We start from the raw sequence: 13,973 nt of genomic DNA on the forward strand, positions 1-13,973 counted from the left end.
ACAGCTAGGAGGGGTGATCAGGACACAGTACAGTTGGAACCTTGTATTATGCTGCCTGTCACCTCCTTTCAATTAAAAAGATGGCTGCCAGCATGATATCACAAACATTTGCTTGTTCTCTTAAAACAGGGTGGATAAGAGATTATATTACCTATCTGTTTTAATTAACATAACGAATGTATCTTAATGTCAGTATGTTTGTTTAGGCTGAAGTTCCTCTTTAAAGACACAAAGGGGAAAAGAGGTGCCCAGAGTATCATGATATTACGTAAAAAAAAAAAAAAAATAAATAGAAAAATTTGAGGTAGCTTACCTCAATGAAGACAAGTTCATGTAATTGATGAATTTCAATATGCACTGGTGACGAGTTTCGTGGGCCTATGGCCACTTCCTCAGGCCAAATAGAGTGCCAGTGTCTAAGGTGCCTCTGTCTATTATATTTCCTAAAAATGCAAACGCATCCAGCCGGCCTCGATACCAGTGTGGAGTTAGGTTTGTTCATTTCCACCTGCCTGCAGTGGTTGGTTGCCCATCTGAAACCTCCGTTTGTGAGTACCACAGTGAGTTTTTTTTACCAATCACTACTCTCTGTAAATACTGCACAATCAGGGCTCCCATTGTTTCTGTGTTTTTTCCCTTCAGAGTGCTCTTAGATCACCCTCTATACCAGCTTCTTAAAGAGAAACCAAACTAGTTGTCCATTTTATACAAAAAGGAAATATGGGAATGTTCTTCATGTTAGACAGGGGAAAGATGGAGGTTCCCAAAAATTCAAATTAAGTGTGCAAAATATATATATAAAAAAATAAAAAGAGGTATCTTAACTCTCCAAATGACAAAATGACAAAAAAGGTTTTGTTTTTTTTGGGATAGGATTTACTCAAGCATGATTACATAAAAATACAAGACCTTTCACGGGTCTCTGCTCGCTTTACCAGGTCAGTAAAACAACAAGTGACAATTAAGAAATATTTATGCAGTTTCTTCATATAAATCTCTTCATCTTTCTCCAAAAAAACACAGATTGTAAGGTGTCCAAACTTGAAAGCTATAGGTCATGCGCGTGACCATCAAACAATCCAAACTATTCCCAATATCATAACCGGTTGCTATCATATCTATGGAAATATCCGCCATGCTGATCAACCTGTTGTTTAAAGTACCGCTGAACTGGGAGGGATATATATCGACTGCCATATTTATTTTACTTATAAACAATGTAATTTGCCTAGCTATCCTGCCACCCCCACATGACTGTGTGACAGCAATAAGGTATGTACACAACTTTTATAACCGACAGCCAAAAACAACTGTTTCAGCCGATGATCGTTGTGTGTACAGCCCCCAACGATTGATTATGCTCTGGCATTGGGCGTCGTTAAGGATTTGTCCTTTTGAATCCTTAATGACCCCCAATGCCTGAGCATTACTGATAATGCTACAACCCCTCTCCCCATGACCAATAGAAGCTTTTCCGTCGTCCGCCGATCGTTGTCCCTCTGCCCGCATCCATAGCAACAGAACACATTGCTAGCCTCAAGGCTAGAGATGTGTCTGTATGGAATCATTCCCCAAGATGTCAGATATGTGTACTTAAAGAGAACCCGAGGTGTGTTTAAAGAATGTTATCTGCATACAGAGGCTGGATCTGCCTATACAGCCCAGCCTCTGTTGCTATCCCAAACCCCACTAAGGTCCCCCTGCACTCTGCAATCCCTCATAAATCACAGCCATGCTGTGAGGCTGTGTTTACATCTGTAGTGTCAGTCTCAGCTGCTCCCCCGCCTCCTGCAGAGCTCCGATCCCTGCCCCTGTCCCTTTCCTCCAATCAGCAGGGAGGGAAGGGATGCAGGCGGGGACTGGAGTTCTGCAGGAGGCGGGGAGAGCAGCAGACTGACACTATAGAGATAAACACAGCCAGCTCTGACAAGCTGTTTGTCAGCAGCGTGGCTGTGATTTATGAGGGATTGCAGAGTGCAGGGGGACCTTAGGGGGGTTTGGGATAGCAACAGAGGCTGGGCTGTATAGGCAGATCCAGCCTCTGTATGCAGATAATATTCTTCAAACCCACCTCGGGTTCTCTTTAACTCCCATATCTATTGTTCGCAAATAAGGTTTCCCTTAGTAATGTGAAAGGAAATGCATAGAACACTGGTCAGTTCACATTTTTGTAAAAAGATATAGCGGCAGCGCAGATCCAGTAAAAAAATTCAAATTTAATAAAAAAATTATTAAAATTGCATCAATTAATAGTAGAGTTCACCATGGAGTGAGGAGGGAACACAGCATGAACAGCTGTCGACAGCTGTTTCGCACTCACACGCGGGTGCTTCATCAGGAGGGTCCTGACGAAGCATCCGGGATGTGTGGGTGCGAAACTGCTGTCGACCAGTGTTCATGCTGTGTTCAATCTCTCTCCATGGCATTGATTGATGTATCTGTTTACAAAGCTGTTTAACCTCACTAGTGCACTCCAGTGAGCCAGTTTGGTAGGTGTGTGTGTGTGTGTGTGTGGCCATTAGACAGGGTGGTTCGGCCGCTACTTACATACCTGTCATCTGTTATCTGCACTACAGGTTTCCTTCAGTGCTCTCTGAAATCTGTTTGCTGATGTCATGGAACTGATGTGCTGTATGTGATGTCACACACAAGACCAACCTTTGATATGTGTAATCTGTGTGGCTGCAAGGGGTGCCATGGATTGTATTCAGCCTATTCACATTTAAAGCAATGTCCCCCCTAAGTGTGAACAGGTTTTTTCCTTTAAAGTGATCCTTTGTACAAATCCATTGAAGTAATGTGAAAACGTTACAGAGCTTGTTTTCAGCTGTAAACGTTACAGAGCTTGTTTTCTGCTGTAAATGCTCCATGTCTGACTTCAGTGCAGTTTTTCTTTGATCATATTTGCCCTTTATTCAAGTATAAATTCTGCCTGTGTCATAAATTGCACCCACCCCTTCCTCTTTTATTAAGCCGTTCTCATTGGCCAGTTGTCATCACCTCTAGTCATGCAATATTGGTGATATGATTCATAAGTACCATCTAGTATAGCTCTCGTGAGACTGATAAAACTATAACCTAAGGTCTTATGTGTGGGATGTAACAACAACCCTGGGGGCCTTCCTGTAAAGCTGTCATGGGGCCCACTGGGATCCAAACTCTTCCCCACCATACCTGATCCCCCTAGGCACACACTTTTCCCTGACATTGCAGAGTAGCACAGGGAGTGGAGTAATATTTACCTGCTTCTACTGCTGCAGGTCTCCTCCATGCATCACAGCCACACAATCCCTGCTGCCATGCCCTGGATCCTGATGACATGACTCTTATCGGTCATGTGATAGGAAACCGGGGGAATGGCAGCAGAGAGTGGACAGCTGTGCTGCATGGAAGAGATCTGCAGCGCTGAATCAGGTAAGTTATTACAACACCCACTGCTCCACTCTGCATGCAGGTGGGGAGAAGTAGGAGGAGTGGGTCCTCACAGCCCCCGGACCCCCTTACTGATTGCAGAGGTTGTGGTGCCTAGTATTACCCCCCAGTACCTGTGCTTGTCATCCATAGCAACTTGTCACATTTCTTGTTGCAGTCACAAATCAGTACTGTAAAGGGGTTACTTAAAGTCATGCTCACATATGCTGAGTAAGGCAGGCTCAGGCTTCCTGGATTCATGTTAACCACTGAGAGATTAAAAACATGAATTTGAAAATCCACAGGCCACAAATAAGAAAGCAGATAGCAGGCAAATCCCTATTATGGCCTGTTATATCCTTACAGGCATTCTGCTTATTAAACACATATAAACACAGGTTTCCTTTAAGCTCTTCCAGCAGTGCTGTAGGGGTTTCGGGCTGCGTTACATCTCTGTTCCCCAGCTGTAGTCCGGCATTGTTTCGCAATCAGTCCATCCATGATGATGATGTATAGAAGACCACCGCCAAGCAGCCGGAATGTGTTTGATGGGAAGGAAATTCTTGGTTTGTGTGCTATGTAATAAGGCGTCCATATGTTCTGCTGGTGTCCAGATAGCGTTATGACGCTCAGCTGTATTTCATTGATAAACTGGATATCGTCCATCCGGGAGTTGGTTTCCCTGGCGTAACTGATGTCTTCCTTAAAGGGAATGTCTACTTATTTCATAAGCTATTTTATCCGTCAGCAGAAAATGTGTGCATGGAGATGGCAGAGGTCACCATAGGTGGGACTGACAGAGGAAGCAGCTGTCTGGAGGGAGGCTGGGCAGGCAATGTAGACACCAAACCCTGGGCAGTTTTACAGATGTGCAAACAAAGGGTCTGAGAATTATTTTATTATTATTTATTTATTTTATTTATTGTATTTATAAAGCGCCAACATATTACGCAACGCTGAACATTAATTTAGGTTACAGACAATATTTAGGGGTGACATACAGCAATATGCCAATACAGGAATACAAGAAAACCAGATCACACAGCACAGTATTAGTACAAGGTAATGCTTAGTCAGTCACTGGATGAAGCATGGAGAATAGGCAAGTTATGTTCACTCAGATGCATAGCATGGGTTCACAGTAATGGAGGTGCCAGATCAGGTAGGACACAAAAGGAGGAGGACCCTGCCCAAAGGCTTACAATCTAGAGGATTAGAGGATTTAGAGAATTGAGATATTTCTGTGACAGTTCCCATTCAGCCAGGTCATGCATATCCAAAAAAAGTGGGTTCAAGAAGACACCGTTTTAAGTTCCAGAAGATTTGTTGTTGTTACTTAGTGACTTCTGTAGTCAGGGGCATAACGATAGCCCTGAGAGACACCACCTCTCCCCACCACTCTCCACCTCTACCCACCTGGCCAGCAGACAGTATTAGCACACTGCACTAACTCTGCCTGGGGTGATTGGGACTAATGTACTTAATTCACTGGCCACTACACAGGGTGGAGGATGCTGCTGAGGGCCCCAGGATCATTCACTGGCCACTACCCACAGGGCATCTCCTTCACTCATTAGGATACGAGCTCTAAGTCTATATACTATAAAAAGTTATGGAACACCTGCTTTTTTAATTTTTTTGGAGGGGAGGGATAGTAGGTTCCCTGTTAATATGGGGACTTGTGTTGTGTGGGGAGGGGGTTAAGGAACAAGTGGGGAAAGGGCGGTAGAGTTGGGTAAAACTGGTCAGGTCATGGGTGAAGAAGAAAATTCAAAAGAAGAGAAGCTACAAATAATGGCTGATGTTCAGGATCATAATCACACAGTATGAAGTTCATCTGGTACAGGGAGGGCTGTTCAAAGCATAGTTGTGAAATACTGGGAGTCGCAGAAAATTATTCAATTAGACCACGTGGCTCTTTCTATTTCAGTAAGCCAGCACCTATTCAGTAAGGAGTTCTCGGGCAAGGCTCCCTAGCACTACTATTACTTTCTGTACTGAGTGTGCCTTAGTGGCTGCATCTCAATCGCTTTGAGTCCAACAGAAGAGAAGCACTATAAAAAGTGGAAAAAAAAAAAAGAATTTACTGTATTATTATTTAGGATTGTTACAGCAATATTGAATTGATGGCCTACCGTGGCTGGGTAGAGTACTGGTTAAGGGCTCTGCCTCTGACACAGGAGACCAGGGTTCGAATCTCGGCTCTGCCTGTTCAGTAAGCCAGCACCTATTTAGTAGGACACCTTAGGCAAGTCTCCCTAATGGCTCACACACACGGGGTACGGCTGTCGCCGCAACCACGTGGCACCCGCATGTTGTGGCGACAGGTCACCCGTGTGTATGACGCGCGCGCCTCGAACCGTCGCTACTCCGAGCATTGACTTGTTCAATCGCCGGCAACAGCTGTCGCCGCAACTGTCGCTAGTCCGCCGTGTGTATGCAGACTAGCGACAGCAACTCCATACACAATGTATGGAGCTTCTGGCGGTGGGAGGTACCTTCGGCGATAGCTTCCGCTGTGTCTCTTTGGGCAGAGATGTGTAGAGTGTAGACAGCTGTCGCACGGGCAGGGCTGTTGCATGCGCATCCCCTATGCGCTAGCGACTAGCCACAAAGGTCCGCCGTGTGTATGTAGCTTAACACTGCTACTGCCTATAGAGCGCGTCCTTGTGGCTGCAGCTCTGGCGCTTTGAGTCCGCCAGGAGAAAAGCGCGATATAAATGTTATTTGCTGGTCTACCTAGGGTTTACATGTTTTTGTGGGTAATAGATGTACAATCGCTTGCAAAGCATTCTTTGGCAGTCTTGATCAACCTGATTTGTAGCAATTGGTTATAGCGCTGGCGATAAATAACTGATGCCCAAATGTTCCAGGTTTGTTATGAACTATTTTACGAGTGTCCGTGTTATCGGTTTGGTTGGAGGAGGTTAGATTTAATAGAGTTAGGAGGCTGGCCAGGATTCAGTGTCCGGAAGGAATACACGTCGAGGGGAGGTCAGGGGTATCCTTATTTTAAGGTTTGCCTGAGGTAAATTGCTTAGTGAATACTACATGCTCTATCACCATGGTGATACAAGTGAAAACAGCTCAGAATTGTTATTAACCCTCTGGGCGATACAATTACATCGCCCAGGAGGGGCTGCAGCACTTTTAATTTTTAATTTTTTAAATCATGTAGCGAGCCCTGGGCTCACTACATGATAGCCGCTGCGCAGCGGCATCCCCCCACCCACTCCAATCGCCTTTGGCGATCAGACTAAGCAGGAAATCCCGTTCAGAATGGGATTTCCTGCTGGGCTTCCCTGGTCGCCATGGCGACGGGGCGGGATGACGTCACTGACGTCATGGACGTCGTGACGTCAGAGGGAGTCCCGATCCACCCCTCAGTGCTGCCTGGCACTGATTGGCCAGGCTGCGCAAGGGGTCGGGGAGGGGGGGGGGCTGCGCGGCACGGCGGGTAGCGGCAGAGCGGCAGCGAGCAGCGGCGATCAGAAGTTACACGCAGCTAGCAAAGTGCTAGCTGCGAGTAACAAAAAAAAAAAATTATGCAAATCGGCCCACCAGGGCCTGAGAACTCCTCCTGCGCAACATACCCCGAGCTCAGCTCGGGATTATCGCCCAGGAGGTTAAAGACAGGAGAAGAGCTTAGTGAATTGTGGCCAATATTCTATTATCGGCTTTGAAACAGTGTTCTTGTCTGAGTTTTTGCCGCATCTTGCCATCCACTGGATTTCATTTCACAGCCGATAATAGAATATTGGCCACAATTCACTAAGCTCTTCTCCTGTCTTTAATAACGATTCTAAGCTGTTTTCACTTTTATCACCATGGTGATAAAGCATGAAGGGCTCTATTCATAAAAGGTTACCGCAAGTTTTCCGCTCAAAACAGCGGATTTTCCTGTCCATTTAGCAAAGTGGGCATTCATAAAAGCTGTTCCCGCATGAAAATCTAAAATCCCCCAGCAGAGCGAGAAATTTCCGCCTTCTCCAGTGTTTTTCTAGATTTATCTAGAAAAAAGTAACAAAATGGCCATTCATAAAGTTTAGAGGAAGCGGTATGTGGACGGGAAATACCGCTTCCTCTGATTTTGCAGATTACATACAAGTGAAAGGGACAGACCTCCCAGAGAGAGCAGTGCACGGAGGGACTTTGCCGGCTGAAGTGTTTCCGCATGCCTTCCGACAGCTTACCGCCAGCTTTCAGCGGGAGATCTCCGCTCTTGTATCGCAGCTGGCAAGATTTTTTTGAATGACCACCCAGAAGTGTAAAATACCGCTGCGGTATTTTACCTCTACGAGTATTTACGCCACAAGTTTTTTATGAATAGAGCCCTTAGTATTCACTAAGCAATTTACCTCAGGCAGACCTTAAAATAAGGATTCTATCCTTAATTTAAGGAGTGATTTTCTAAAGGTAAGGTTTCAATCCTTAAAATATCAACAGAATTCCAAAGTTACAGACAGGATGTTCATTCACAGAGAGGAATGCAAGTGATAACAACTGTAAAATGTGTGAGGAACTATCACCTGGTCTGAGCTGTCGATAAGTGGAGTGCAAGGTAAAGTGAAGCATTCGGAGCTGTCTGTTTTATTTTTTACTAATTTATGCAGAAGGTAATTTAGTATGATCTTAGTGAATTATGGCCATTGTTAATGTTTTAAAGCTTGGGATCAACCAGCTCCCAATCGAACCAGTGCTTTTCTCGTATGCAACCAAGTGACCTGACAGCGGCCATATTTGTTTCCCAAAGTGATGCTCTGAAAGAGAAAGGACTGTTTCCAGTCAGGTTTATCTTTAGTTGTTCATCTTCACAAGTTAACCATTGCCCAGAAACACTTCCTAAACGACAGTGGAAGACTCCTCTTCACTAACTTAGCCATGCATCACTAATGAAGTCATTTGAAAACACAATGGAATGTATGGATTTTCTTTAAGTGCATTATTGAAGTGCGTTTCTTAACCTGGCTGCCTCTTCTTTCATCCATCTTTTATGCCCCCACAAATTACAGCCGAATGCTTGCGCTCATTAGTTTGTCACTAGGTTCTCTCCTGTGTTTGGGTGGAACCCTGTGTGTATTTTTGTGAGGGGAGTAGACAAGGTTAATGTGAGGGGATGGGCGCGATACAAATGAAGGAGACCATTGTGTTTGGTTGTAGCTTTCATTAAGACATGCTGTTAAACCCCCATGTCATGGCCATTTTTCAAACTGGATATTGGGGAAAGTATAGCTACAGAAAGATCACTCCTGAAAAGGAATTAGTCAATGCAGCCAGTTTCTTAGCTTCATGGTCTCTTAAAGTGACAATGAAGTGAAAAAAAATGATGATATAATGAATTGGTTGTGTAGTACGGATAATCAATAGAGCGTTAGTAGCAACGAAAATAGTCTCATATTTTTATTTTCAGTTATATAGGTTTTTTTTTTTATAACATTGCATCATGCTCTAATATTTGCAGTGCATACCCTACACTCAGCATTCTAAATGATTTCACAGAGCAGGCTAATGACCTTTTGAACTTTCCTCTGCAGAAAAAAAAACAAAATACAGTGACAGACACTTGAGATAATAAGCTTCAGAGGAAACTTTGAAAGTGGTGGAGCTCAGATAAGCTCTTTTGCATAGATAACTGGAGTTTTTTAACTCTTCCTGTCCTGGAAACTGTATTAGACTCATATCTCTGCTGCTATTGTTTTATTTCTTAGCTGTACTACACATGCAAATCATTATATCATAAGTTTATTTTCACTTCAGATTCCCTTTAACGACTTTCTTTTCAAATGGTTCCATGCTCCAAACTCCTTCACAGCCACCTCACATATGAGTATTTGTTATTTTAACGTTACCCCTTGGCTAGAGTTAAAATAACGGCTATTTGAATTTTTTTTTTGTTTTAATTTAAAGGAAACCTGAGATGATTGAAGCACAAGCATTTATACTTACCTGGGTCTTCCTCCAGCCCCCTGTATGCCATAGTATAGGAAGTAACATCCCAGAAAGCACACCTTTTCCTGTCTGACTATTAAACTGTAGCCAAAAGTCAAATTTGCCAACGAGTGATCATGGAGACCAGGGGTAACAAGGAGAGGAAAACACAACCATATGTGGATCCAGCATGAACATACCTTGGTACCTTTGCTTCAGGTCATGTTTCCTGAAAGAGAGTCTGAAGCCTAAAAACAACCCTCTTTTTACTGGGCAGTCCTCTTCAGCAATAAGACCATAGCTGAAACGCCGCATTCCCGCGGCAGAATGATCAATTAATACCCCCGAAATCACTGGGAAAAATTCAGGGCTCCTTCTGGGTAGAGGCAGAGCTTTGTGCAGTAGCTCTGCCTCTGCTCACGTCAATCTCTGTCGATCTCCGCCTCCTCTCGCCCCTCTCAGTCTTCTGAGAGGAGGCAGAGATCGGCAGAGATTGACGCGAGCAGAGGCAGAACAACAGAGCAAATCTCTGCCTCCCCCAGGCAGCGAAATCCACGACCTGGAAAGTGGTGGAATTTTGCCCCAGGGATTTTGGGGGGCATAAATACCTCGTTCTGCTTCAGGATGTGGCATTTCAGCTATGGTCTTATTGCTGAAGAGGACTTCCCAATAAAAATAAGTAATCTTTAAGGTTACTTTCACACTATACACATTGCATTGCGATATGATCCATATACATATCATATAAGGCACCATATAAATATAATTGCATCGTATTGTGATGCAATTTCAATGTCCTTTATGATGGCATGCAATAGACCCAGTGTGAAAGGAGACTTAACTAAAACAGATCTTTATACCTCACTAGAAATGGATTCTCTATTGGGTGGCGGTAAGCAGTGGCATAACTAAGGAGCTTGGGGCCCCATTGATATGGAGCCTCAAAACTTACTAAGGACCGCTGCAGTGTCAGAGAGGTGTAATGAGAGTAAGAAAACAGTTGGTTAAGTATTATGAGAAGATCCAGAGGTACTGCCCCTGACTGTGAAGCATGAGGTCATGAGTTTGACTCCCAGGTCAGAGAAAAAAAAAGGATGACTACAGTTGAATGCACGTATAGAAGTTTTCATAACCAGCATAGCACTAATGCAAAGCTCATAAGAGGGATAAAAGAGGGTCCCTTGTAGACCCCTTTGGTCCCTGGGCCCCGGTGCGGCCACAACCTCTACATCCCCATTGCACCGCCACTGGTGGTAAGAATTAATAAGGAGGAATTCACCCACTCATGAAACTGACCGAGACATTTCAAATATCTGCGTCTGTTTTATATATCCATTACACATGTTGACATTGGGCCATTTAGATTAGACCATCCATTCATCTGGAAACACATGAGAGTATATTGAAGGAAAAACGTACTAAGCCCGTCGGAGGTGACACTTTGTGTTTGAAGAGCTGGATGTATTTATATTAGTCGCTGAGATAAAAGGCCTGGCATTGTGCTGCAGTTTATTTCCTTCTTTGAGAAGAAAAGGTTTAAAATAGACTGAAGTGAAAAGCATCTCATTGCAGAGGCATGTATAGCCGAGCAGGAGAAATCAGCTCCATATATGTTTCTGTGTTCGGGAGGAACATTTCTGACGTTCTCAACTGGACCAGATTAAGAATTACATGAGCCACAAAATCGCTTCCCGTTGTTCTCCTTGCTTGTCACAATGTGTCACCACACAGCGGCCGTAATAAAAGGTGCTTGCGCCTCTGTGCTTGTCGTCTGCAGTTTCTGGCTGTGCCTGTGATAGGGCCCAACAAAGTCTGCCTGTCCTTCCTCATTATATGTCCAATTGTCCATGCCCTCAACAGGACTTTAGAAGCCTCTGCTAGGAAATGCAGGCAGACAGATGGCTTCCACTTGTTTCATCTGTATATTTTTCTTCTTTTTTGTTTGTTTTAGACGGACTCTATCCATGGAGAAGGGGGAAGGGAGTGTAACAGTGCGGAGTCTACTTCAGGGCCTAACATCAACGAGCAGACCATAGCAGGAAGGCCTCAGCAATGGATGCATCCAACTGCAATGAATTCTGGGACATCGGCTGCTGCTTCATTCTTCATCAGGTATAATGGATTTCATCCTTTAAGAATGATCTTAATGCATTTTATATGGACTGATGTCTGATGTCTACAGATATGAACCCATTAGCTGCTTCAATAGAGCTATCGTGTTTGAGATAAGTGCACTGTTTTTGACCTCAGTCGGCAGAACTAGTGCTGTAAATTCTTAGAATGCTTTGATCCCTCTTTCTAGCAGAAAATATAGAAACTGAAAGCAGAAGTCCTCTGTTATTCTTTCACACTGCCCCCTAGTGACAAGGGGCCATGAAATAAACATTACAGTAGTACTTATTAAAAGCAAGAAAATGTAACAAATAAATAAACATTGTTTTAAAATAAATTGGACTTGAGCTCTTGCAAGTAGGGTTGCCGCAGTATACCGCGGTTTGATTGTGCATAGTAATCCTACCATGCACAATCCTAAATGACTAGTTTCCATGGGGGCAGGGTGGCGGGGCGATGCAGCGCTGGGGATGCGGCGCATGAACAGCGGTGGGCGCACGAACAAAGGCAGGGTAAACATATACTCACTTCGCCGGGGTCCTGCGCATGTACTACTTACTTCTTCCTCCTTCCTGTTCTTGCGTTCCATCTCCTTGTAATGCCCTCCATCTCCTTGTAACAGTGCACCCTGGAGATGGAACAGGGCAGAATTGCTATTGTGTTTGGAGATACTCTCTATCTCATTTGTGGGTTTAGCTGTCTGCCTGGAGATTAGCTTTGAAAGGAACTTGAAGTCAAAGAAATACGCAGGTTGCCATATTGTTGTGCAGATCTTTTGGCCGAACCACAATGACCAGAGCCAAGTATCTAAGAAAGGTCCGCACACAACTTTAATAGGACATTTTTATTGCTCCATCACCATATACACACAATCGATCATAAAACCGACGATCGTTTCAGAGCCACGCAGGTTCCCCTATGTCAAGTCACATTAACTGTATCCTTCCTTGGATACTAGTATGGACTTTGGCTTCTTGGTCCAGAATGTATTGAGGCAGAGTAACATTTTGCTTTCTTAAAGGGAACCTGAAGTGAGAGGAATATGGAGGCTGACATATTTATTTACATTTTAAACATCACCACTTGTTTGACTGTCTTGTTGATCCTCTGCCACTAATACTTTTAGCCATAGACCCTTAACAAGCATGCAGATAAGATGCTTCTAACAAAAATCTGAGAAGATGAGCTGCATGCTTGTTTCAGTTGTGTGATTCAGACTTTACTGCACCCAAAGAGGTCATCAAGAGTGCCAGGCAACTAGTGTTGTTTAAAAGGAAATAAATATGACAACTTCCATAGCCCTCTCACTCCAGGTTCCCTTTAAAATCTGAAGGAGATTGCTCGTTTCTTCCACATAAGTGATCATCACAACATGCAGGAAAGCAGCATTTTTGACACCTTGCATAGTCCCTTTACTTTGGGTTTCCTTTCAAAAATACTGGCTGTAAGACGGGTTGACGTGAGTTCGGCCATATTTCCTCTCGACTTCCTGTGTAGCGCCCTGCTAAGAAAGGTCAAACCAGGGACTAATACAATGTTGTTCATAAAAATGCCTAACGTAGCTGGTTAATGTTCTCCTCACGCTACTCATCAACTGTTTATTTTTTTCTCTTTCCCCTGACGGATTACCTTAAACTTCACCCCCCCCCCCCCCCCCCCCGAAGGTTTGGTATGCTGCAGGCTGCAGCTCATCCTCCACAATTGAGGCATACATCTCAATATGAATATGACAGCCTTACATTTACTCTCTAACGGGCTGTGGATTAAAGCATCTCATTATTGACTAATGAACTATAATGTTCTCCATAATCTATGGGTCCCTCTCCTATCACGGCCTCCGGATGGTTTCACCACTAGGCATTTTTTGGTCATTATATCAGGCCATAAAATAGATTCGGTAATTAAGGTTATTCATGAAACAGGCACCTTATCTGCTCCAGGCCCGGAGAAACAGCTTGATATTTTTTTCCCTATACTGATCGTGTTGTGACTGAGCATATGATTAAGGTATTGAGCCAATACGCCTGTAATGAAACACACAGATATATGCAGCGGTATTAGTAAAGCCTCCAAGTGACTAATGCGTTTTGTTCGGTGCATGGCTGGCTTCAATTAGTTCCAATAAATTGTGGCTGGATCCCTTCATTACAGGCCTAACTTGGTTAAGCAAATTTCGCTGGATATTGTGCATTTATGAGAACCTGAAAACTTTTGGGGCATTCTTTTGATGCTTGTAAAACAAGGTCTACAAGAATAAAAATTCCAAGACGAAAAATAGGCGTAGATCTAAATACTTACAAAGTAGTTCTGCGCCTGCGCAGTAGAGCCCCTCGGACGTCCGATGACGTCAGCGCGCCCGCGTGGGACGTAGAAGTGCCAGGCCTTGGAGCGCAGAAGAGCCCGACCTGGCAGCCGGCCTGGCCAGGTCTGGTCGGCCACCGGAGACCACCGGGAGCCTGCGGAGCGGCGGCGAGGGCACCTCCTGCCTGCCACGGGCTGGAGGAAGCCCCAGGTAAGCGGAT

At 44.3% G+C, this 13,973-nt stretch overlaps 1 protein-coding gene across 3 annotated transcripts in view; it reads left to right on the forward strand.

Moving 5' to 3' along the window:
- The window catches only part of KIF26A (kinesin family member 26A), a 244,091-nt gene that overhangs the window by 127,580 nt on the left and 102,538 nt on the right, over positions 1–13,973 (forward strand). For all 3 annotated transcript variants that reach the window (XM_068254227.1, XM_068254229.1, XM_068254228.1), the window contains exon 4: positions 11,291–11,451. In XM_068254227.1, coding sequence (XP_068110328.1) covers positions 11,291–11,451 — 161 coding nt within the window. The remainder of the gene's footprint in view (positions 1–11,290; positions 11,452–13,973) is intronic.

Source organism: Hyperolius riggenbachi, chromosome 9, assembly GCF_040937935.1.
Source record: "Hyperolius riggenbachi isolate aHypRig1 chromosome 9, aHypRig1.pri, whole genome shotgun sequence".
Classification (NCBI taxonomy): domain Eukaryota; kingdom Metazoa; phylum Chordata; class Amphibia; order Anura; family Hyperoliidae; genus Hyperolius; species Hyperolius riggenbachi.